Genomic DNA, 26,326 nt, shown 5'->3' with positions numbered 1-26,326 from the left:
CTGTGTGTGTATATATATATATATATATATATATATATATATATATATATATATATATATATATATATTTTTAAGTTACAAAAATAGACAAAAAAAAGGCTGGTTTCCCGGACACATATTAAGCCTTGTCCTGGACGAAAAAGCATGGTCTCAGTCCCACTAGGCTTAATCTGTGTCTGGGAAACCAGCCCGAAAAGTAGTAGTAGAACAGCCAGTCTATAGATTATTGCTGTATGTCTTCTCATCGTCAGTAACATGGTCCAGAGCATAGAGACCTACCATCTCCTCCTTCATCATCATAGGAAGGTCATCTGCTGGCCGACAGATTGTCTGGAGGCGCTTGGGAGCAAAGTGGTCTCAAAGTAAGTATAATCAATGTGCTTCAAAAGTATTCTTACAAATCTCAGAATAGCGCATAAACTCTATGCTAGAGATGAAAGAACCAGATGAAAGGTCCCAGCCTTTCCGATCAGATTAATTTTATTTTATTTAGCCTTTCTAATATACATTTTCTAGATTGTTAACTTTGTAAATATGACAAAGTGCAACAACAAGAATATGAATTTGATGCAATCATTCACATTTTTAAATGTTCCAGGGAAAACTTCCCATCATACTGACCTGCCAGAAAGTCCCTTTGCCCCAGTACAATTTGTAGACCATGGTGATGGGGATGAGAGATAGGGAGGACATAGCCAGGAACCAGCCTAGCCAGTAGGCCCACCACGGGTACACATATGTGTTGTTGAACTTCAAAGGGCTGTACTTCAGCAGGGAGAATACAAAGGTTCCCTTGAAGAGAGAAAAGAAGATGTCAGAAATATGTTGTTTCATTGTTGTTTTGATTATGTCTTGCCTTGCCATTGATAGACAGCAGAAAGTTTTGTAAGCATAATTGCAGTTGTATCCATAAAAAAAAAGAATGAAATAATGATAAAAATGAACTGGGTTTAAACTCACTGTGCAGATAGTAGGGGTAATGTAGAGCCAACAATACTTGACCAGGGAGGAGGGCCTATAGCCAATCATATCCTCAATGTTGTCACAGAAGCGTTCCGCACCTTCGAAAAAGACAGACATGTTACAGGATGTAACGTGTACTCTAAGAATTGGGAAGCAAGTACAGGGAGTGTATTTAATAAACGTTACATGGAACAAAACAAGAAACACGAGTAGCGTACAGACATGAAACATATAAACAGAAACAATAACGCCTGAGGAAAGAACCACAGGGAGTGACAGATATAGACGAGGTAATCAGAAAGGTGATGGAGTCCAGATGAGTCTCATGAGGCACAGGTGCTTGTAACGATGGTGACAAGTGTGTGTAATTATGAGTAAACTTGTGACAATGAGCGCCAGAGAGGAGCGGGAGTAGACGTGACAGTACCTCCTCCCTGAGGAACCCGACTAGCCGACAGAGGCGCGGGAACCCGACGAGCCGGCATGAGGTGCGTGAACCCGCAGAGACGGCTGAGGCATGGGAGCTCGATGAGCCCGTGGGATCCCGACAATCCGACTGGGGCATGGGAGCCAAATGAGCCAGCTGAGGTACGGGAGCCCGACGAGCCAGCTGAGGTATGGGAGTCTGATGAGCCAACAGGTGCGCGTAACGATGGTGACAGGTTTGCGTAATGATGAGTAAACTGGGGACAATGAGCGCCAGAGAGGAGGAGCGGGAGTAGACGTGACAGTACACCTTCCCTGACACATTGGTCCAACCGCAGGACATCGACCAGAGGGACGGTCCCAAGGACCAGGCTGGTCGTTTCTGTTGAGGCACGGGAGCCCGACGAGGCGGCTGAGGCGCGGGAACCCACAGAGCCGGCTGTGGCAAGTTGCTTCAGCAGCCGCCCTTGGACCTGACGTCACCAGTAAAAAAGCAAAAAAAATACAATTAATCCCTGTTGCTTCCCTTTGGTGATGCATTATTCTGTAACATGTATGCTAAGAATCGGGAAGAAACTACAGGGAGTGTAAATGTTATAATAAATGGAAACTAGTACAAAACAAGAAACAAGAAAAGTGTACAGACATGAAACCGAGTCAATAATGCCTGGGTAATGAACCAAAGGGAGTGACTGATATAGGGGAGGTAATCAGGAAGGTGATGGAGTCCAGGTGAGTCTCATGAAGCGCAGGTGCGCGTAACAATGGTGGCAAATGTGTGAGTAATGATGAGTAAACTGGCGACAACGAGCACCAGAGAGGAGGAGCGGAAGTAGACGTGACAGAAGCCCACTTTAAATCGTATCTTTTTAAGTAGCTCTTCCGTATGTTTTTTAAACATTAGATCTTTATCAATCCAAACGCCCAGATATTTATAGGCGGGAACCCACTCAATGAGAGAACGATTCCAATTAGTAAATGTGTTGTCCATCTGAGACATTTTTTGCGTGAATTATAGAACAAGCAAATCAAAATATATTTTATATTTGAGATTCTTCAAATAGCTACCCTTTGCCTTGATGACAGCTTTGCACACTCTTGGCATTCTCTCAACTAGCTTCATGAGGTAGCCACCTGGAATGCATTTCAATTAACAGGTGTGCCTTGTTAAAAGTTAATTTGTGGAATGTCTTTCCTTCTGAATGCGTTTGAGCCGATCAGTTGTGTTGTGACAAGGTAGGGGGGGTAAACAGAAGATAGCCCTATTTGGTAAAAGACCAAGTCCATGTTATGGCAAGAACAGCTCAAATAAGCAAAGAGAAAGAACAGTCCACCATTACTTTAAGACATGAATGTCAGTCAATACGGAACATTTTAAGAACTTTGAAACCATCAATTAACCTCTTGCATCTAGACGTTCTGCTAGTGGAACGCCTCGCCAAATATCCAATGGAAGAACGTGGCGTGAAATACAAATACCTCAAAAATGCAATAATTTCAATTTTTCAACCATACGACTATTTTACACCTTTTGAAAGATAAGACTCTCGTTAATCCAACCACATTGTCCGATTTCAAAAAGGCTTTACAGCGAAAGCACAACATTAGATTATGTTAGGAGAGTACACAGCCAAAAATAATCACACAGCCATTTTCAAAGCAAGCATATATGTCACAAAAACCCAAAACACAGCTAAATGCAGCACTAACCTTTGATGATCTTCATCAGATGACACTCCTAGGACATTATGTTATACAATACATGCATGTTTTGTTCAATCAAGTTCATATTTATATAAAAAAACAGCTTTTTACATTAGCATGTGATGTTCAGAACTAGCATTCCCACCCAAAACTTCCGTTGAATTTACTAAATTACTCATCATAAACGTTGACAAAATACATAACAATTATTTTAAGAATTATAGATACAGAACTCCTTTATGCAATCGCTATGTCAGATTTTAAAATAGCTTTTCGGCGAAAGCACATTTTGCAATATTCTGAGTACATAGCTCAGCCATCACGGCTAGCTATTCAGACACCCGCCAACTATGGGGCTCACTAAACTCAGAATTACTATTAGAAAAATTGTATTACCTTTGCTGTTCTTTGTCAGAATGCACTCCCAGGACTGCTACTTCCACAACAAATGTTGTTTTTGTTCCAAATAATCCATAGTTATGTCCAAATATCCCCGTTTTGTTCGTGCGTTCAGGTCACTATCCAAAGGGTAACGCGCGAGCGCATTTCCAGACAAAAAAAATTCAAAATGTTCCATTACCGTACTTAGAAGCATGTCAAACGCTGTTTAAAATCAATTTTTATGCTATTTTTCTAGTAAAATAGCGATAATATTCCAACCGGACAAAGGAAGCGAAAAAATGGCGAGGTCTCGTGAACGCGCATCTCCAATCTCTCTGTCACCAGGCAGTCCACTGACAAACTGTGCTGCTGTTATCTGCCCAGAGACAGGAGACGCATCAATCCGCTTTCTGAACGCTTTAGAGAGCCAATGGAAGCCTTAGAAAGTGTCACGTAACAGCTCAGATACTGTAGTTTCGATAGACAAGCAACAGAAGGACTACAAATTTGCAGAAAGGCCACTTCCTGCTTGGAATCTTCTCAGGTTTTTGCCTGCCATATGCGTTCTGTTATACTCACAGACACCATTCAAACAGTTTTAGAAACTTTAGAGTGTTTTCTATCCAAATCTACTAATAATATGCATATCCTCGTTTCTGGGCAAGAGTAGTAACCAGTTTAAATCGGGTACGTTTTTTATCCGGCCGTGAAAATACTGCCCCCTATCCCAGACAGGTTAATTATAGCCTTCGTCTCACACATTGAATATAGTTGGGGAGAATCCCTGTAATCCTAGATTCAGATCATTCAGGCAAGAAAGAACATCCCCCAGGTAGGCCAGTCGTGTGAGAAACTCGTCATCATGCAAGTGGTCAGACAAGTGAAAATTATGGTCAGTAAAGAAAACTTTAAGCTCATCTCTCTATTCAAAAAACCACGTCAACACTTTGCACCATGATAACCAGCGCACTTCTGCATGTTGTAAAAGAGTTACATGGTCGCTGCCCATGCTGGGCCGCTGCCCAAGTTTGCAGACGACACAACAGTGGTAGGCCTGATTACCGATAACGACGAGACAGCCTATAGGGAGGAGGTCAGAAACCTGTCCGGGTGGTGCCAGAATAACAACCTATCCCTCAACATAACCAAGACTAAGGAGATGATTGTGGACTACAGGAAAAGGAGGACCAAGCACGCCCCCATTCTCATCAATGGGGCTGTAGTGGAGCAGGTTGAGAGCTTCAAGTTCCCTGGTGTCCACATCACCAACAAACTAGAATGGTCCAAACACACCAAGACAGTCGTGAAGAGGGCACGACAAAGCCTATTCCCACTCAGGAAACGAATAATCTTTGGCATGGGTCCTCAGATCCTCAAAAGGTTCTACAGCTGCACCATCGAGAGCATCCTGACTGGTTGCATCACTGCCTGGTATGGCAACTGCTCAACCTCCAACCGCAAGGCACTACAGAGGGTAATGCGTATGGTCCAGTACATCACTGGGGCCAAACTTCCCGCCATCCAGGAACTCTATACCAGGCGGTGTCTGAGGAAGGCCCTGAACATTGTCTAAGACTCTAGCCACCCTAGTCATAGACTGTTGTCTCTGCTACCACACGGCAAGCGGTACCGGAGTGCCAAGTCTATGTCCAAGAGGCTTCTTAACAGCTTCTACCCCCAAGCCATAAGACTCCTGAACATCTAGTCAAATGGCTACCCAGACTATTCACATTGCTGCCCCCCCCCCCCCCCCCCCACACACCTCACTGCCACTCTGTTGTCATCTATGCATAGTCACTTTAATTAATTAACCTACATGTACTCAACTAACCGGTGCCCCCACACATTGACTCTGTACCCCCCGTATATATATATATTTTTTACTGCTCCTCTTTAATTACTTGTTACTTTTATATCTTATTCTTATCCATACTTTTTTTTAAATGCTCTGTCGGTTAGCGGCTCATAAGTTAGCATTTCACTGAAAGGTTGTTGTATTTGGCGCATGTAACTAATACAATTTGATTTAATTTCATTTGAGGTTCCCACGCCTCAGCCGGCTCTACAGGTTCCCATGCCTCAGCCCAGCTCTACAGGTTCCCGCGCCTCAGCCCAGCTCTACAGGTTCCCGCGCCTCAGCCCGGCTCTACAGGTTCCCGCGCCTCACCCCAGCTCTACAGGTTCCCGCGCCTCAGCCCGGCTCTACAGGTTCCCGCGCCTCAGCCCGGCTCTACAGGTTCCCGCGCCTCAGCCCGGCTCTACAGGTTCCCGCGCCTCAGCCCAACTCTACAGGTTCCAACGCCTCAGCCCGGCTCTACAGGTTCCCGCGCCTCAGCCCGGCTCTACAGGTTCCCGCACCTCAGCCCAACTCTACAGGTTCCCGCACCTCAGCCCGGCTCTACAGGTTCCTGCGACTCAGAAGAAGCGATCGGCCCGCTCCTGGTCCTTGAGACCGTCCCTCTGGTCTGCGTCCCGAGGCTGGAGCCGCACGTCAGGGAAGGGGTACTGTCACGTCTTCTCACGCTCATCCTCTCTGGTGCTCGTTGTCGCCAGTTTACTCATCATTATGCACACCTGCCACCATCGTTACGCACACCTGCGCTTCATGAGACTCGCCTGGACTCCATCACCTTCCTGATCACCTCCCCTATATCTGTCACTCCCTTTGGTTCTTTCCCCAGGCGTTATTAACTCTGTTTCTGTTTCATGTCTGTACACTTTTCATGTTTCTTATTTTGTACTATGTTCAATTTATTATTAAATGTGCACTCCCTGTAGTTGCTTCCCAATTCTTAGCGTACACATTACAGCTTCTGTAAAAAATAATAATATGAGACACCAAACCTGTTCACAGGGATGGTTAACTCTCAAAGTTCCAATAGTCCGTACTGGTCTAGGTAGATCCACTTTCAGTTTAATGTACAGTTGCCATACCAGACGGTGATACAACCAGTCAAGATGTTCTCAATGGTGCAGCTGTAAAGTTCCTAAGGATCTGAAGGGCCATGCCAAATAGTTTCAGCCTCCTGAGGGAGAAGAGGGACTACCGTGCCTTCTTCCCGACTGTGCTGGAGTTAGAGGACATTGATGTGTACACTGAGGAACTTGAAGCTCTTGACCCTCTCCACTGCGGCCCCGTTGATATGGATGGGGGTGTGCACCTGCCCCTGTTTCCTGTAATACACGACAGCTCCTTGTTCTTGCTGACGTTGAGGGAGAGGTTGTTGTCCTGGCACCACACTGCCAGGTCTCTGACCTCCTCCCTGTAGGCTGTCTCATTGTCGTTGGTGATCAGGTCTCCCACCGTCGCACCTTCAGCAAACTTGAATTTGTTTTTAACTGACTTAACTGACTTGCCTAGTTGAATAAAGAAAAAGAAAATACACGCGTTGATGGAGTTGGAGTTGTGCATTGCCACACAGTCGTGGGTGAATGGGGAGTACCGGAGGGGCTAAGCACACACTCCTGGGGGGCCCCGTGTAGCATGACGTTAAAACAATGACGTTGATTCAAACAAACCCTTTTACTATCAACATTGAAATGAGGTCAATTAAAATACGTCGTTAAATCTCAAATTCAACATACACTGAAAAAACAATACGCAACATGTAAAGTGTTGGTCCCATGTTTCATGAGCTGAATTCTTATTTTTTACATCCCTGTTCGTGAGAATTTCTCCTTTGCCAAGATAATCCATCCACCTGACATGTGTAGCATATCAAGAAACAGCATGATCATTACACAGGTGCTGGGGACAATAAAAGGCCACTAAAATGTGCAGTTTTGTTAAACAACACAATGCCACAGCTGTCTCAAGTTTTGGGGGAGTGTGCATTTGGCATGCTGAGTGTAGGAATTTCCACCAGAGCTGTTGCCAGAGAATTTAATGTTAATTTCTCTACCATAAGCCACTTCTAATGTCGTTTTAGAAAACTTGGCAGTACGTCCAACCGGCCTCACAACTGCATACCACGTGTAACCACGCCAAACCAGGACCTCCACATCCGGCTTCTTCCCCTGCAGGATCGTCTGAGACCAGCCACACGGACAGCTGATGAAATTGTGGGTTTGCACAACCAAAGAATTTCTGCACAAACTGTCGGAAACCGTCTCAGGGAAGCTCGTCTGCATGCTCGTCGTCCTCACCAGGGTCTTGACCTGACTGCAGTTTGGCGTCGTAACCAACTTCAGTGGTCAAATACTTACCTTCGATGGCCACTGGCACACTGGAGAAGTGTGCTCTTCACGTATGAATCCCGGTTTCAACTGTACCAGGCAGATGGTAGACAGCGTGTATTGCATCGTGTGGGCGAGCGATTTGCTGATGTCGACGTTGTGAACAGATGGTAGCAATGGGGTATGGGCAGGCATATGCTACAGACAACAAAGACAATTGAATTTTATAAATAGCCATTTGAATGCACAGAGATACCGTGATGAGATCCTGAGGCCCATTATTGTGCCATTCATCCGTCGCCTTCATCTCATTTTTCAGCATGACAATGCATGGTCCCATGTTGCAAGGATTGGTACACAATTCCTGGAAGCTGAACATTTCCCAATTCTTCCATGGCCTGCATACTCACCAGACACGTCACCCATTGAGCAGGTTTGGGATGCTCTGGATCGACTTATACGATAGCGGGTTCCAATTCTCTCCAATATCCAGCAACTTCGCACAGCCATTGAAGAGGAGTGGGACAACATTCCACAGGCCACAATCAACAGTCTGATCAACTCTATGCGTAGGAGACGTGTCGCGCTGCATGCCGAAAATGGTGGTCAACAAGTCAGTTCATAAAATCTCTGCCCTGCTAGAGCTGCCACGGTCAACTGTAAGTGATGTTATTGGGAAGTGGAAACATTTTGGAGCAACAATGGCTCAGCCGCGAAGTGGTAGGCCACACAAGCTCACAGAATGGGATCGCTGAAAAATCGTCTGTCCTCGGTTGCAACACTCACTACCGAGTTCCAAACTGCCTCTGGAAGCAACATCAGCACAAGAATTGTTGGCCGGGAGCTTCATGAAATGGGTTTCCATGGCCAAGCAGCCGCACACACCATGCGCAATGCCAAGTGTCGGCTGGAGGGGTTTAAAGCTCGCCGCCATTGGACACTGGCACGGTAGAAACAGGTTCTCTGGAGTGATGAATCACACTTCACCATCTGGCATTCCAACGGACAAATCTGGTTTTGGCGATGCCAGGAGAACGCTACCTGCCCCAATGCATAGTGCCAACTGTAAAGTTTGGTGGAGAAATAATGGTCTGGGGCTGTTTTTCATGGTTCGGTATTGGCCCCTTAGTTCCAGTGAAGAGAAATCTTAACACTACAGCATACAGTGACATTCTAGACAATGCTTTGCTTCCAACTTTGTGGCAACAGTTTGGGGAAGGCCCTTTCCTGTTTCAGCATGACTATGCCCCCATGCACAAAGCAAGGTCCATAGAGAAATGGTTTGGCGAGTTTGGTGTGGAAGAACTTGACTGGCCTGCACAGAGCCCTGACCTCAACCCCATCGAACACCTTTGCGATGAATTGGAACACCGACCTCGAGCCAGGCCTAATCGCCCAACATCAGTGCCCAACCTCACTAATACTCTTGTGGCTGAATGGAAGCAAGTCCCCGCAGCAATGTTCCAACATCTAGTGGAAAGCCTTCCCAGAAGAGTGATTGCTGTTATAACAGCAAAGGGGGGACCAACTCCATATTAATGCCCATGATTTTGGAATGAGATGTTCGGCATGCAGGTGTCCACATTCTTTGGGTCATGTAGTGTATCAGTGTAACCAACAACATATCAGTGTAATTTCAACCACCCAGTCAATGTTCCCTCTAAGCGGCCACACACCTTCTCCAGGACTGCCGCGCAGAAGAAATGCCAGCCCTTGCAAAGATGCAGGAGATTGAACTTCACAGTTCACCCCATTAGTTTCCACTACAGATCAAAGTTTTCTCTAATGTGATCTAATCAACATAATATCAGCCTCTTTTCAATGCAACAAACCAAACCAAATTGAACTTTGCAAGATTGAGTCTGTGATTTTGTTGTAGTCAGCCAGAGTGCATCGAAGTAGAATTCTATTGACCCTAGCCCACGAGTAGTCTTTCAATCACCTGCCAGTGGATGCCCTTTTCAGATCAGGGCACAGAGCCACGCGTGTGCACATTTGTTGATGTTCTTTGCTAGTTAGCGAGTTATTAGCCCAGGAATTACTTCTTCCTACAAGAGCACAAAACATGTACATTTCAAACTGTCTTTGAAAAGCGAGTCAGGAAAAAAAAGCTTGTTTATTTATATTAAAGGGACAATGTTGTATTTTGAGATAGGCTTGATTATGCAAATAAGCCAATAGGCAGAGGATAGCCTACATTGTCTCGTTCTCTGTATGGTAATAATAATTCATTATTCATTTTAAGTGGTTTCTTGCATCATGCAAGACAATACAATGCAATTACAGTCACATAATTACAGTCACCTATTTACAGTCACCTATTTGGCCCATGGTGTTACAGACCAAGTAAAAACAAACATAAATTCATGTCAAGCCCTGCATCATCTAAAAAAGTTTTTAAAAGTCTCATGATGGAATGTATGCTGTTTTGAACACCACATAGGCTGCTGTAGGCTATATCATAGAAATCAAAAGCTATTTCCATGTGAAAATGCTATAGGATTTGGCACTCTGATAGACCTACATTATGCTCAAATAGCTACGATAGCCTATTGGCTACAGTCTAAAACTGTAACTTAAAGTGGGTACAGCCTCAGTTTTCACTGTAAACACAAGCCGGAAGTTGCACAGAATTCTCACAATATTCAAGTTTCCGCTCACAAGACCTGAAATGTTCTCAATGCCAAAAATAATTCAAGGGAACATTGCACCCAATATACAGTATATTGAATATAGGATGAAAAATACTTCGGTTTCTATGTGGAATTTTCTATGCAATTTCAACGTATAGATAGTTCTGTTGATTATTTTGAAATTAGATTGATGTAAGAACCTGTTAGTCAGGTTATATCAATGTATTTAAGTTGAAGTTTTACCATACTTTAAATGTTTACAACACTGGTTGAAGTGAGATGAAAACAGTACTGGTTGATGACTTGAAAAAAATCCAATGTATTTTCCACGTTGATTCCATGTCACAATATGTTAACAAATGACGTTGAAACAACGTTGATTCAACCAGTGTGTGCCCAGTGCGTACTCATGTCTCTTTCAGGACTTTCAATTCTTTTTTATTTTTATAGTGAGAGAAAATCTGGCGAGGAAGCTAGATTTGCATATGTATGTGTTTGCCCATGATTACATAGTGTAATTTCTCTATTCTTACCATATATCCATCCAATACTGAGTGACTGGCATATGGAGAGGAGCAGCAGAGTGGCACCACTGCACACATAATGGTCAAACAGCTGGATGATGTAGAGGCCACCCTGCGAGAAAAAAAAATTAAGCTTCAATATACAGTACAATCAATGTTTACAGATCTACAGTGCATTCGGAAAGTATTCAGACCCATTGACATTTTTTATGTTACAGCCTTATTCTAAAATGTATTAAATTAATCGAAATTGAGCACAGGTGCAACCTGTTTAATTTGTTTCTACAACTTGATTGGAGTCCACCTGTGGTAAATTCACACACCTGTCTACATAAGGTCCCACAGTTGAGAGCCATAAGGTTGAAGGAATTGTCTGTAGAGCTCTGAGACAGGACTGTGTCGAGGCACACATCTGGGGAAGGGTACCAAAACATTTCTGCAGCATTGAAGGTCCCCAAGAACACAGTGACCTCCATCATTCTTAAATGGAAGAGGTTTGGAACCACCAAGACTCTTCCTAAAGCTGGCTGAGCAATCGGGAGAGAAGGGACTTGGTCAGGGAGGTGACCAAGAACCCGATAGTCATTCTGACAGAGCTCCCTTAGTTCCTCTATGGAGATGGGAGAACCTTCCAAAAGGACAACCATCTTTGCAGCACTCCACCAATCAGGCCTTTATGGTAGAGTGGCCAGACGGAATGCACTCCTCAGTAAAAGGCACATGATAGCCTGCTTGGAGTTTGCCAAAAGGCACCTAATGGACTCTCAGACCATGAGAAACAAGATTCGGTGTTCTGATGAAACCAAGACTGAACTCTTTGGCCTGAATGCCAAGTGTCACGCCTGGAGGAAACCTGGCACCATCCCTACGGTGAAGGATGGTGGTGGCAGCATCATGCAGTGGGGATGTTATTCAGCGGCAGGGACTGGGAAACTAGTCAGGATCAAGGCAATGATGAACGGAGCAAAGTTGAGAGAGTTCCTCGATGAAAACGTGCTCCAGAGCGCTCAGGACCTCAGGCTGGGGCAAAGGTTCACCTTCCAACAGGACAACGACCCTAAGCACATAGCCAGGACAATGCAGGAGTGGCGTCGGGACCAGTCTCTGAATGTCCTTGAGTGGTCCAGCCAGAGCCTGGACTTGAACCCGATCGAACATCTCTGGAGAGACCTGAAAATAGCTGTGCAGCAACACTCCCCATCCAACCTGACAGAGCTTGAGAAGATCTGCAGAGAAGAATGGGTGAAACTCCCCAAATACAGGTGTGACAGGCTTGTAGCATCATACCCAAGAACAATGTTTAAGAACCTGTTTTTGCTTTGTCATTATGGGGTATTGTGTGTAGATTGATGAGGGAAAAAACAATTTAGTACATTTTAGAATAAAGCTGTAAAGTAAGAAAATGTGGAAAAAGTCAAGGGGTCTGAATACTTTCCGAATGCACTGAACAAAAATATAAACACAACATTTAAAGTGTTGGTCCCATGTTTCATGAGCTGAAATAAAAGATCCCAGAAATTTTCAATTTGCGCAAAAAGCTTATTTCTCTCAAATTTTGTGCACAAATTTGTTTACATCACAGATAGTGAGCACTTCTCTTTTGCCAAGGTAGTCCATCCACGTGACAGGTGTGGAAAATCAAGAAGCTAATTAAACAGTATGATCATTATACAGGTGCACCTTGTGCTGGGGAAAATAAAAGGCCACTCTAAAATGTGAAGTTTTGTCACACAGCACAATGCCACAGCTGTCTCAAGTTTTGACGGAGCGTGCAATTGGCATACTGTCTGCAGGAATGTCCACCAGAGCAGTTGCCAGAGAATTGAATGTTAATTTCTCTACCATAAGCCGCATCCAATGTCGTTTTAGAGAATTTGACAGTACTTCCTACCGGACTCACAACCGGAGACCACGTGTAACGTCCACATACGGCTTCTTCACCTGCGTTATCATCTGAGACCAGCCACCTGGACAGCTGATGAAACTGAGGAGTATTTATGTTTGTAATAAAGCCCTTTTGTGGGGAGAAACTCATTGAGATTGGCTGGGCCTGGCTCCCAAGTGGGTGGGCCCATGCCCTCCCAGACCAACCCATGGCTGCGCCCCTGCCCAGTCTTGTGAAATCCATACTTTTGGGCCTAATGAATTTATTTCAATTTATTGATTTCGTTATATAAACTGTAACTCAGTAAAATCCTTGAAATTGTTGCATTTTGCGTTTATATTGTTGTTCACTATAGTTATTGTAATACGTAACCATAAAGGACTTGGATCAAAAAGTGCTACCAAGATCCACCCTTTTATTGCCATTGTTTTGAAGTTATTTAACTTACCTCACTAAGGTGCTTCAATTTATGTTCCTGATATTATATGTTCAGATATCAGAGAACCACCTCTGTAGTCACACAACAACAACAACAACAGTCTGAGAGCTGGTGTGCAGTGGAGACCTGCGTCTGTGACCTCTCACCTCTGTGACCATGATGAGTCCGACCAGGTAGCAGAAGCAGCAGATGAGCAGCAGCAGCATCTCCCTCCGGTAGCCTTTTCTGATGAGGTTTGGGTAGACGTCCGTTACTGAGGTCATTACGCTCTCAAGGCCGACAAACTGGGGAACATGAGAGAGGGCAATGTACTGTACATGGGAAGGGAAGGTAGAGGAAAGAACAGCAGGGACAAGACACCCAGGTGGAGGTGTTGGTGGAGGGCATGGTGAGCTCTAACCTGGCCGTCCACTCCCAATAGGATGATCATGGTGAAGAAACAGACAGCCCAGAACTGAGGGCAGGGGAGCAGGGACACTGCCTGGGGGTACACTATGAACACCAGGCCAGGACCTGCAGCAGGGCAACAAGGAAAACGTTATAGAATATATGTACCCAAACGCAATTTGATTGAATTAATTGAACGAAACATTCAGTATGTGTAATAGTATGTAAAAAAAAAGATTAAGATTCCATGAGGTGAGGCAGTGGCTGTGTCCAAATACCTGTACTTTCATTCTAAATAGTAGGCATTTTGGGAATGCAAAAATATAACTTTTCATATATGTGACGTTTTTCAAAAAAGTATGCTTTAAATGCCAGGATGTCATACTCATTTTGGCTTTTCATCTTGTAGAATTTTCTGCACACTATTGAGGAAGAGAATCGTCTTTCGAGACATTCGTGTGTTTGACAAGAGCTGACAATCAGCTGAGTGGACGCTCTGTACCAAAATGAAAGGAATGGCAGGAATCAACACAATTGTGCATTAAATGCAACATTCTCAGTAGGATGAGCCTAGTATGTTGATATTTGTTGCTTACTGCATTCGTTTTTACTAAACAGTATGTTCTAAATAGTATGGAGTACGATTAGTACACAGTATGTTGTTTTAGTAAGTAGTAGGCAAGACGTACAGTACTTCGGACACAGCCAGTGCTTTTACCAGAGGAGGTAGACAAAAATTAAGTTCAGATGAGGAAAGTGGTCAGTTATGTTGTCAGACAGTATTTCGGTTGATCAGGAGGATAATAAGGAGTCACACCCTTGTAGATGAATGTCCTTTAGAGCCTCACCTGACTCAGCAACCACAGAGATATCCACACCCTGTTCTCGAGCCATATAACCCAGTATGGAGAAGATGGCAAAACCAGACACAAAGCTGGTCCCACTGTTCAACAAGCACAGGTAGAAGGAGTCTCTGCAAGGCACGAAACAGTTTTCAACCATTTTCAACACATGATATAGTCATCCTCTTTAACATGCAGTGTTGTCATTGGCAAGGGTCTAATAAGATGTAAATACAAATAAATTAACATTCATGGCAATTGAGGTAGTGTTGTGACATGACATGTTGTGCCATGAATCCTCCTGGCGTATTGTATTTGAAGGAGACAACTTTTATTATATGCTCTGAAGAGATCTTGACCTGCAGTGTTTACCCGATGAAACCCTGATGTACGCAGCTTGCTGTCGAAACATTATTCAGTGACTAGAATGAATGAATCAGAGCCATAAGATTGTGCAGCTTTTCTTATCTAAGTGAACTACTCCTCCAGCCAGAACCTCGCCTACCCAGATGTGCCTTTTTACTGTCTCCAGACTGGCTGAAGAAATCTTGTGGCTATGGATCCTCATGGCACTGCTAAATAAGCCAACTGTGCGAGATCTTCAATGTGCCACATTTTTTATTAAACCCACAGCCTAGTTGAAAACTCACTTGTAACAGTTGTTGTTGTATTTGTTGTAGCTTCCAAGAGAGGTCAGGTAGCCCAGGCATATGGCGTATGAAAAGAATATCTGCGTTCCTGCATCCATCCAAACCTTATTGATGAACAAACAGACAAAGAAGACTTAAACTGAAGTTATAAACTGAACATGTCACAACGGAAATGTATACCAGTAAGATGCGGTGAGAATGGAGAAAGACTTAGAGGGCTGGTTTCTTGGACACTGATCAAGCATACTCCTGGACTAAGACTCAATGGCCTTGTGGTTAGACAGTCCTCCCTGAGATTGGAAGGTTGGGAGTTCAATCCCTGGCTGTGTAAAAATGGGACCTGATGTGTTTCTGCTTGCTACTCAGCTTTGAGGAGATAGATTGGGGGTAAGGCCCTGTGATAGACTAACATCCTGTTTAGGGGGTGTACTTGTACATTAAGCTGCCTCATGTGACAGGAGATACAGTAGGCTCCCGTTCCTATGATATTTTTAGTCCAAGACTAGGCTTAATCTGTCTGGGAAACTGGCCCATAGATTTATACTACAGATTATACTACAGATAATACCTGTGGATCAGCTAGCCGTGTTGTATTGGGATACAAGTAGTAGAAGATGCCATCTTTAGCTCCTGGAAGGGTCACTCCTCTGACAAATAACACCACTAGCATGACATAGGGGAAGGTAGCCGTGACGTATGCTGCCTATGAATTAGTAGTACAGGGTTAGTACAATACAGAAAACACAACATAGCCACACATACCGGTATTACCACACTAACGACGGACCCATTGTCTCACCAAGTAACTTTACAGCTACAGAAAATAACTGTTTTTTCTGGAGTTTTTTGTTATTCTTTACCTCTGATTTTAAATTTGATTGAGATTGGAATGACACATAATTATGAAACTACTATCTGACTACTATATCTTATAACCCTCACCTTCCCAGTAGACTTCACTCCTTTCCAGATACAGAAGTAACAGACAATCCATGACAGTAGAAGACACAGAGCCAGCTCCCATCTAATAGCTCCCAAGGACTCAATCCCATCTGATAGCCGCAGCACTCGCCGCCTGTAAGGAGAAATGGTTGACACTGCAGTACATTTAATCCCAAAAGAAAATGTATTGTATCTAAATGTGTTGCATTCTATTGTAGTTTATTGTATTCTTATAAGAATAATTTAAACATTATGATACAACTCCCTTTAAAAAAAATAAGATTATGGTACCTGATTCATTTCTCATGTAAGTAGTCAAGCATCTAATCATGAAAGATGCAGTGGTGAAAAAAACACAGCATGAATTATAGACTTACTGCCAAAACTCCACAACGGAAGATGATGAATTCAGGAGAGAACCAGTCCAATTGCTGCTGGCGTTCTTGGTGCCAAATGTCACACAAGCATCTGAAATACATTGAAGTCTAGTTGTAGCATGTTATAAACTTGACAGCTTTAAGTGGATATGCTAGCTAATATCCAGATCCTCTTAATGTGACTGACTCAAAAGCAACTCAAAATGCTATACGCTATGGGGCAGAATTATCAAACCTGGTTTGAGTAGGACAGTTTTAGGGTCTGTTTACTTTTTTTAAAAGAGAGTGGGTCGTTCCACGAGAAGAGTGCACCAATATTGCATTTTAATATAGACCACATGGAGAATTCAAAGTGTCACATTTCACCCTCTGGGACTTCTAGGAAGATTTTAACCCACTTAACCCCAACATTTCTCAAAATGTTCACCATCATTGCAATGCTCTAGTTATTTTGTTGTGTTTACAAAGTAATTTATGAAGATTATTATTTATTTAATGTGATTAGTGAGTCATTTGCATCTGTCCCTCATTTTAAGGTCAACCCTGTTACGTGAACTGATTTCTCAATTTAATATAGTGATACTACTATTCCTTTTAAAATATTTTTTTCAAAAGTAACATTCAACATCTAATAGTCAGATCATAGCGTAAAAGCAGGTGAGCTGGTTCTACTCTTTTTGGACATTTTCTGGTGTTTAGTGGTGGAAACCTGAGCGGGTCGAGCACAACATGTCAACCCTGTTGCTAATAGACTAGCCTCTGCAGAGTCCCCAACAACTGGATGTTCTGGTTTTCAGGGGAAATGGAAAGAGTGCCTGTGTACATTAACAAGAGCTTTTGGAGAATAACAAGGCAACACTCTATCTTAACTCCTCCATCAAATTTGCTGGAATAGTTGAACAGTGCAGAAGTGAACCTCCCCCAACAGTTGTTTTTCTTCTTGTCAAGACCAGTATGTAGGGGATTTAGTTTCAGGCATTTCTTTTACAGCTGCTATGTTAGGTTACCCATAGATAGACAGGCTAGAAATGTTTTTTTAAAAAATCAATAAAATGCCACTCCCTGTTGCACACAAGCTTCCATTCTCCCTTTCACAATGGGATTTATGTCTGATTTAAGATTAAATCATTAACCCTGTTCATTTATTTGGCACTTAATAGGAACGTACTCTAATCATTTGTTTTTGTATGTAACCTCTTGAGATGCAAAATTGATGAACATGTGCTCTTTATGACAGAATGGCAAAATTTGGGGAAATCAAACGTTTTTTTTACCAAGTTACACTTCTCAAAAAGCACCGAATTGGTGGAATGCCCAGAGTACATTTGAATGTACATAATTCAATCTGAGCAAAGAGGTCCGATGACAAGGAAAAAAACGTTGATGTGTGGAGGGGGGAGTGGTAGTGAGAGGTAGAAGACAGCCTACAGCAGAAAGCACCCCTCCCCCACTATTCTCACTGTTTTGTCTGTCTCCACTGTCTTCTTTTAAACTGTCAGAAGGTGTTCACTTGAACACACTGACTGTTCATGATCTCCACTGAACTATTGTGCCTGCAAGCAGTTTAGAATTTTGTGTGGTTAGGACTGGTTGAATTTTTGTGATGGATGTTACTTGTTTGCAGCACTCTGTGTTTTACAACTAAGCTACGAAGGTAGTTGCTTCTGCAATGATTATCGAACGCACTGTTTGATTTCCCCCAAAAGGGACTTTTTCTCACGGACATTACCTGCAACGATTATTATTATCCCACAACTGAAAATATTTATTTCATATATGTTTTTAATTTCAAGAAATTATGAAATACGTAGACCATATAACGTTTATTTTTTATTTTTTTAATCAGTCAGTCAGTCAGTGGGCAGCTGGGGCCCGTTTCAATCGAAACCTATGAAACATAGCAGTCCGCCTCTGCACCAAGTTTCAGTAGAGTCACCGGTACTGTAAATACCTGTGTTCCAGGCATTGTTGCAGTTGGCCCATGGCAGGTCAACAGTGAAGGATGAGAACAGGTAGAGGAATGCCCACGCCAGAATCACAATGTAGGTCATACATCCATATATAGTAATCACTTGGGCGGCATAGCCCATTCCTGATGAAGACAAGAAGAGAAACATATCGACATGCTGATACAAATCAACAACCTAACATGATTTTCCCATTTACCCTACACAGGGCCCCATTCACTCTGAAAATATGTCTAAAATCCAAATCAATTTGTGTTACAAGTACACTTTCTGAATGCTGTTTGATTTGCATTTTTGGAAATAACTTTTTTTATTCCTTGAAAGTTAGTGTGCTTGCTTCAGCTGTGACTCAGACTCAGTTGGTAATAGTGTGGTTCTAGCAACGCCAGGGTCATGGGTTCAATTCCTAGGGTCTGCTAAATGGCATATATTATTATTAATTCAACATTTGTAATAACAATGTAATGCAGACTGGGTCTTCAGAAAGGGACACTGTTGTAATATGAGTTAGATATATGAGTTAGTGTTTTAAACATATTCTCAGAATAGGAGAGGCCCTATATAACTGCACAGACATCTTAATGAATGAAGATCACAAACCAATTTTTTGCTTTGTGTCTCACCGCAAATAACGAACGCACAACCTATCATAGAGCCTACTCACTCTACCGTAAGTCTCACTCTACTCTTCATTGCTGTGTGCCTTACTTAACTTAAATAACGTTTCAACTATACATAGACGTACCATTATCTTTTAACTTCCCTGTGTTGTAACAAAACCATGCCAAGCACATCTACATTATGGAGTTCTCCGTGAAGCAGATAATAAAGGCTCATCCTACCAGAGTGTTTGTCACAATGATAACAATGTAACTTACCTGTGCTGCGGCAAAGGCATTTGAAAAAGTAACTTTTAACTTAAGTGTACAGGACTGTACAGAAAAACTCACCTTCAAACACCGGGCAGATCAATCTCCAGCAGGTGATGCCACCCTGGCTGGTGTACTGGCCCAGAGCCGTCTCCAGGATGAACAGAGGGATGCCACAGGTCACCAGGTACAGGATGTATGGGATGAAGAACGCCCCTATAGTACAGGAAGGAGTCCTATATATTAGGCCTCCATTCAATGCTTAATGTTAATCTATTTTCAAACATTAAACTTTAGTTGACACACATCTTTTGCGACAGCCTTAATATAGCTTATTTGGTTCTGGATGCTGAAATTAGTTGACACTGACAGCATACATAGTTCTCTGTATTTTTTTACATTTTAGTCATTTAGCAGACACTCTTATCCAGAGCGACTTACAGAAGAGTGCATACATTTTTATTACATTTTAAATACTGACCCCCCCCGTGGGAATCAAACCCACAACCCTGGCGTTGCAAGCGCCATGCTCTACCAACTGAGCTACAGTGGGACTATCTTTCACCATTACACATCTGAACAATCCCATTTTGATCTGGCTCTCGTGGATCACACCCTCAATGTGGCTCTCATAATATACCCGGTTTTAGTAATCACATTCCTGTTGCCTGCGACAGATGTCCTCTCAGACGGGTTCTACCTCCGTCAATACTGAACAGGTCACGCCACTGATATCTAAATATAGTGTCAACTAACTGCCTCCATCTGAGTCAAGCAAACCAAGAAAACTTCTGAAAGTGCAGTGTGGAAAATTATGGAAAGGTATACATCCTCTGTGTCATTCAACAATCGTCAATATTATTTTGAATTGTGACCATGCAAGGTGAATGAATGTGTACTTAGTTATCGCATAGTGATGGGAATGAGAAACCAGCACAATGACCATGGGGTTATCTGGGTTCACACAGTTCTCAGGGGGTTTCACTAAAGTATTTGGATGCAGATTTGGTTCTTTGTGTCATTTCAAGGAGCTTTATATCAGCTAAACAAAAAAACAATCCTCCTCTTTCCTCTTTTTGCCTGATTTAAAATCTGACCAGGGAACAAATCAACAACGCATTTGTAAAAAAGAGAGAGAATGTGGAATAGGATAGGATAATTGCATCATCATATTATTATAATTATGCTCTCACTACCAAACCTTTTATAAAAAACTTGAATGTAATGTTATTAGGAATGGTATATGTGTTATACAACATTATATTTTCTAGTATCTATTGTATAATGACACACAAGTTAAGCCTGTAGAATACACTGTATTATAAACTGTATTATAAACTGGGTGTTTTGAGCCCTGAATGCTGATTTGCTAACAGCCGTGGTATATCAGATCGTATACCACGGGTATGAAAAAAACATTTATTTTTTACTGTTCTAATTACATTGGTAACCATTTTCTAATAGCAATAAGGCACCTTGGGGGTTTGTGGTTTGGGTTGTGCCTAAGAACAGCCCTTAGCTGTGGTATATTGGCCATATACCACAACCCTCGGGGAAAAATATAAAATAAGATCAAATATATTTTGGGTTAATTTTCATGTTCTCTGATGTGACACTGAAAGATATTTAGGTACAACATGACAATACATTTAGGACATGCCTGTGAGTCACAAAGTAAAAAACTGTAACTGTTAAACAAAAAAATAAAGACAGAGCTGATGACTATATTTACAGTATTTTCATGAGCCATAACCAACTCTTGAGCTAGCAGACTGGTTCAATGTAAGAATAGCTCTTATGAAAGACTAGATCAGCTGCAACATACCTCACACACCTATTTCTTATTTTCACTAAACTGACCCATAAATATGGTGAGTATTTTGGAAGTTCTAAAGATTTTGGAAGTTCTAAAGAACATTTTTCAAGGGACTGACCTCCTTACCCCCCACCGACCCCACTAATAGTATGTATTTACATTTTAGCAGACGCTCTTATCCAGAGCAACTTACAGTAGTGAATTTCATACATTGTTTTTCTCTTTTTTCTTGTACTGGCCTCCCGTGGGACTCGAACCCACAACCCTGACGTTGCACACACCATGCTGACATTGCAAACACCAAGCTCTACCAACTGAGCCACAGGGAAGACCTGTGTAGAAATGTATGCACATATTTAACCAACAAGCAAAAATAAGACTTTGTTGACTCACCCCCACCGTTCTTGTAACAAAGATAGGGAAATCTCCATATATTTCCAAGTCCAATAATAGCGCCAGCCACAGTTAGAATAAACTCAATTTTGCTATCCCACTGGCCGCGCTCCTTCACACTTTGTTGGGTGTCCTGCACCGGCCCTGGGAGAGTCTCATGCTTGCCTGCAGAGAGAGAAGCAGCCATCCTGCGAGTGAGAGAGAAAGGGTTCAGAGGAGGCAAGTTCTGCTGGTGGAGTCAATGGTTGGTGCAATTGTCTGCTGCTGCTGGAGCTTTTATGGATAACAGCACTGTCAAGATGCCAGCTGCTTCTGCCTGAGGGTGGACCCAAAGACATGTGGACTAGATAGTTGAATGAGAGTGACACCTTTAGTGTGACTAACGTATCATTTGACACGGTCCAAAATAATGCCTGTAGGACTGTGATTCTTTTAGCAGGAATGGAAGAGATTGATGTTTCAGCGGAGCTACACAGAATGACAAGTACTTTTTTTGTGTGTGTGTGGGGGGGGGGGGGGGATTTATTTTTGCCATTGGGCAGTGCAGACAGAGAGGATAGGGGTTAGGGCACGAGGCTTAAGGCTAACCAGGAGCCTTTGGATTTCCTGAATTACATACAGTACAGTATTCTTGGAAATACATTGATACTCTTTTACAATAGATGAAAAGGGTTTTTTATCGTGTGTCTCGTGTTCCGTGTCTATCTCGTGTTCTGTATCTCATGTGCTTTGGGTGTGTACAGCATTAGTGATGGTACTGTAAGTGCGCTGACGGGTCAAGTGTGGGTCCCGATCACTGACTTTCACCTTAGGAACAAAAGTTCCTAGCTGCACCTTTAAATTGGGCACACCTAAGCTAGTGTCCCATTAGTAAATGATGAGCCTGAAGACAGCTGAGGAGAGTGAATAAGCACACAGTCAAAAGTATTTGTCCTTTCATGCTATGAGGGATGTCTCCTTTTCATTTTAGTGTAGGCCTACATGAGTTCTTTCAAACAGGTGAACAGGTGAACAGTGGCAAAAGGAACTTGACAGGCTAGACTACAGAAGGTTTGGAATTTGTTTAAATGATTCAGGGTTTGAGTAAGCTTCAATGTGATGATGATGATAATGATTATTATTATTATGAGACATGAAATCTGAATGAAAAGATGGAGATGATACGTACAGTGCCTTCAGAAAGTATTCACACCCTTTGACTTTTTCCACATTTTGCTGTGTTACAGCCTGAATTTAAAATAGATTTTTTGAGATTTTGTGTCACTGGCCTACGAACAATACCCCATAATGTCAAAGTGGAATAAAGTTTTTATTATTACATATTAATAAAAAATGAAAAGCTGACCTGTCAATAAGTATTCCATCCCTTTGTTAAGGAAAGCCTAAATAAGTTCAGGAGTAAAAATTTGCTTAAGTCACATAATATGTTTCATGGACTCGCTCTGTGTGTAATTACAGTGTTTAACATGATTTTTTAATGACTACCTCATCTCTGTACCCCACACATACAATTAACTGTAATGTCCCTCAGTCGAGCAGTGGGTTTCCAACCCAGATTCGACCACAAAGACCCGGAGCACCTATTGCAGACGTTGAATATCTCTTTCAGCATGGTGACGTTATTAATTACACTTTGGATGGTGTGTCAATACACCCAGTCACTTCAAAGATACAGGCGTCCTTCCTAACTCAGTTGCCGGAGAGGAAGGAATCCGCTCAGGGAGTTCACCATGAGGCCAATGGTGACTTTAAAACAGTTACAGAGTTTAATGGCTGTGATAGGAGAAAACTGAGGTTGGATCAACAACATTGTAGTTACTCCACAATACTAACCAAAATGACAGAGTGAAAAGAAGGAAGCCTGTACAGAAAAAAAAGAAGAAAAAAAAGCATCCTATTTGCAATAAGGCACTAAGGTAAAAATGAAAAAAAATGAGCTAAGAAATTAACTTAATGTCCTGAATACCAAGCGTTATGTTTAGGGCAAATCCAACACAGCACATCACTGACTGCCACTCTTCATATTTTCAAGCATGGTGGTGGGTATGCTTGTCATCGGCAAGGACTAGGGAGTTTTTTTTTTGTTGATAAAAAGAAACGGAATAGAGCTAAGCACAGACAAAATCCTACAGTAAAATCTGGTTCAGTCTGCTTTCCAACAGACACTAGGAGACAAATTCACCTTTCAGCAAGACAATAACCTAAAACACAAGGCCAAATATACACCGAAGATGCTTACCAAGACGACATTGAATGTTCCTGGGTGGCCTTATTCATAGAATGTTTTTTTTGCACCATGTCTGTCTTCCTCAATAGCTGAAGGCATCATGTCATGTTACCAGTGTAATTGAAGAGAGTGGCTTGCCTTGTCTAATTAGACCTTGAACTACAATAGGGTTATACCATAGAGACTGTATAGATTAAATGCTAGCACTTTATTTGGATAGTGCCAAATAGATTGTTTGTAGATGTTCAACTGTCAACAACATTTCAACTAACTATCCACTGACCCTAACCCTCTCCCTAACCTTAACCTGTTGGGGGTAGGGGGCAGTATTGACACGGCCGGATAAAAAAACGTACCCGATTTAATCTGGTTACTACTCCTGCCCAGTAACTAGAATATGCATATAATTATTGGCTTTGGATAGAAAACACCCTAAAGTTTCTAAAACTGTTTGAATGGTGTCTGTGAGTATAACAGAACTCATATGGCAGGCAAAAACCTGAGAAGATTCCTTACAGGAAGTGCCCTCTCTGACAAGATCTTGTTCTTCTTGTCTCTGTTTATTGAAGACTGAGGATCTTTGCTGTAACGTGACACTTCCTACAGCTCCCATAGGCTCTCAGAGCCGGGAAAAAGCTGAATGATATCGAGGCAGCCCCAGGCTGAAACACATTTGCGCTTTTGGCAAGTGGCCGATCAGAGGACAATGGGCTTAGGCGCGTGCACGAGTCGACACCGTGCTTTATCTTCTTTCGTCTTTTTACCTAAACGCAGATTCCCGGTCGGAATATTATCGCTTTTTTACTAGAAAAATTGCATAAAAATTGATTTTAAACAGCGGTTGACATGCTTCGAAGTACGGTAATGGAATATTTAGAATTTTTTTGTCACGAAATGCGCCGTGCTCGTCACCCTTCTTTACCCTTTCGGATAGTGTCTTGAACGCACGAACAAAACGCCGCTGTTTGGATATAACTATGGATTATTTGGGACCAAACCAACATTTGTTATTGAAGTAGAAGTCCTGGGAGTGCATTCTGACGAAGAACACCAAAGGTAATCAAACTTTTCTAATAGTAAATCGGAGTTTGGTGAAGGCTAAACTTGCTGGGTGTCTAAATACCTAGCCCTGTGATGCCGGGCTATCTACTTAGAATATTGCAAAATGTGCTTTCACCGAAAAGCTATTTTAAAATCTGACATATCGAGTGCATAGAGGAGTTCTGTATCTATAATTCTTAAAATAATTGTTATGCTTTTTGTGAACGTTTATCGTGAGTAATTTAGTAAATTTTTTGTAAATTCACCGGAAGTATGCTAGTTCTGAACGTCACATGCTAATGTAAAAAGCTGGTTTTTGATATAAATATGAACTTGATTGAACAAAACATGCATGTATTGTATAACATAATGTCCTAGGGTTGTCATCTGATGAAGATCATCAAAGGTTAGTGCTGCATTTAGCTGTCTTCTGGGTTTTTGTGACATTATATGCTAGCTTGAAAAATGGGTGTCTGATTATTTCTGGCTGGGTACTCTGCTGACATAATCTAATGTTTTGCATTCGTTGTAAAGCCTTTTTGAAATCGGACAGTGTGGTTAGATTAACGAGAGTCTTGTCTTTAAAATGGTGTAAAATAGTCATATGTTTGAGAAATTGAAGTAATAGCATTTCTAAGGTGTTTGAATAACGCGCCACGGGATTTCACTGGCTGTTACGTAGGTGGGACGAAATCGTCCCACTGGCCCTAGAGAAGTTAACTCTTACCCTAATCCTACTCTAACCATAACTGTTCATGTCATAATAAACGTACATTTCAATTCTACATGCATTTCAAATGTACATTCAATTTAAAATAAAAGAATAAAAACACTAAAAAATGAAAAAACAATGATCAGCTTAACATCCTTATCATTTATCGCCCTCCAGGTTCCCTTGGAGAGTTCATCAATGAGCTTGACGCCTTGATAAGTTCCTTTCCTGAGGATGGCTCACCTCTCACAGTTCTGGGTGACTTTAACCTCCCCACATCTACCTTTGACTCATTCCTCTCTGCCTCCTTCTTTCCACTCCTCTCCTCTTTTGACCTCACCCTCTCACCTTCCCCCCCTACTCACAAGGCAGGCAATACGCTTGACCTCATCTTTACTAGATGCTGTTCTTCCACTAATCACATTGCAACTCCCCTCCAAGTCTCCGACCACTACCTTGTATCCTATTCCCTCTCGCTCTCATCCAACACTTCTCACTCTGCCCCTACTCGGATGGTATTGCGCCGTCCCAACCTTCGCTCTCTCTCTCCCGCTATTCTCTCCTCTTCCATCCTATCATCTCTTCCCTCTGCTCAAACCTTCTCCAACCTATCTCCTGATTCGGCCTCCTCAACCCTCCTCTCCTCCCTTTCTGCATCCTTTGATTTTCTCTGTCCCCTATCCTCCAGGCCGGCTCGGTCCTCCCCTCCTGCTCCGTGGCTCGACGACTCACTGCGAGCTCACAGAACAGGGCTCCGGGCAGCCGAGCGGAAATGGAGGAAAACTCGCCTCCCTGCGGACCTGGGATCCTTTCACTCCCTCCTCTCTACATTTTCCTCTTCTGTCTCTAATGCTAAAGCCACTTTCTACCACTCTAAATTCCAAGCATCTGCCTCTAACCCTAGGAAGCTCTTTGCCACCTTCTCCTCCCTCCTGAATCCTCCTCCCCTTCCCCCCCCCTCCTCCCTCTCTG

General features: G+C 42.6%; 1 protein-coding gene across 1 annotated transcript; it reads right to left on the bottom strand.

Annotated features, from left to right (window-relative positions):
- Positions 1-65: 65 nt before the first annotated feature.
- On the bottom strand, positions 66-21,834 carry slc6a11a (solute carrier family 6 member 11a). Its single transcript, XM_014132372.3, has 14 exons — positions 21,375-21,834; positions 19,247-19,381; positions 18,281-18,421; positions 16,330-16,420; positions 15,953-16,085; positions 15,579-15,713; positions 15,011-15,114; positions 14,367-14,491; positions 13,532-13,644; positions 13,278-13,415; positions 10,817-10,919; positions 961-1,061; positions 622-792; positions 66-339 (listed from the first exon to the last, which is right to left on the bottom strand). Exons 1-14 carry the CDS (start codon positions 21,559-21,561, stop codon positions 217-219), a joined length of 1,800 nt encoding a protein of 599 aa, XP_013987847.1. The 5' UTR covers positions 21,562-21,834; the 3' UTR covers positions 66-216.
- Between the last annotated feature and the right edge of the window lie 4,492 nt (positions 21,835-26,326).

The sequence above is a fragment of the Salmo salar genome, chromosome 12, assembly GCF_965601325.2.
Source record: "Salmo salar chromosome 12, fSalSal1, whole genome shotgun sequence".
Classification (NCBI taxonomy): domain Eukaryota; kingdom Metazoa; phylum Chordata; class Actinopteri; order Salmoniformes; family Salmonidae; genus Salmo; species Salmo salar.
Note: the sequence above shows the minus strand (reverse complement) of the source record. Positions and strands in the feature narration are given on the sequence as shown.

Bases quoted from the DNA above. Each gene is read 5' to 3' on its own strand.
- slc6a11a (XM_014132372.3), bottom strand. From the start codon at position 21,561: ATGGCTGCTTCTCTCTCTGCAGGCAAGCATGAGACTCTCCCAGGGCCG. The intron at 13,416-13,531 runs GTTAGAGCTCAC...CATGTTCCCCAG, and splicing joins TATTGGGAGTGGACGGCCAG to TTTGTCGGCCTTGAGAGCGT. The intron at 10,920-13,277 runs GTGAGAGGTCAC...TTTTTCTCGCAG, and splicing joins GACTCATCATGGTCACAGAG to GGTGGCCTCTACATCATCCA.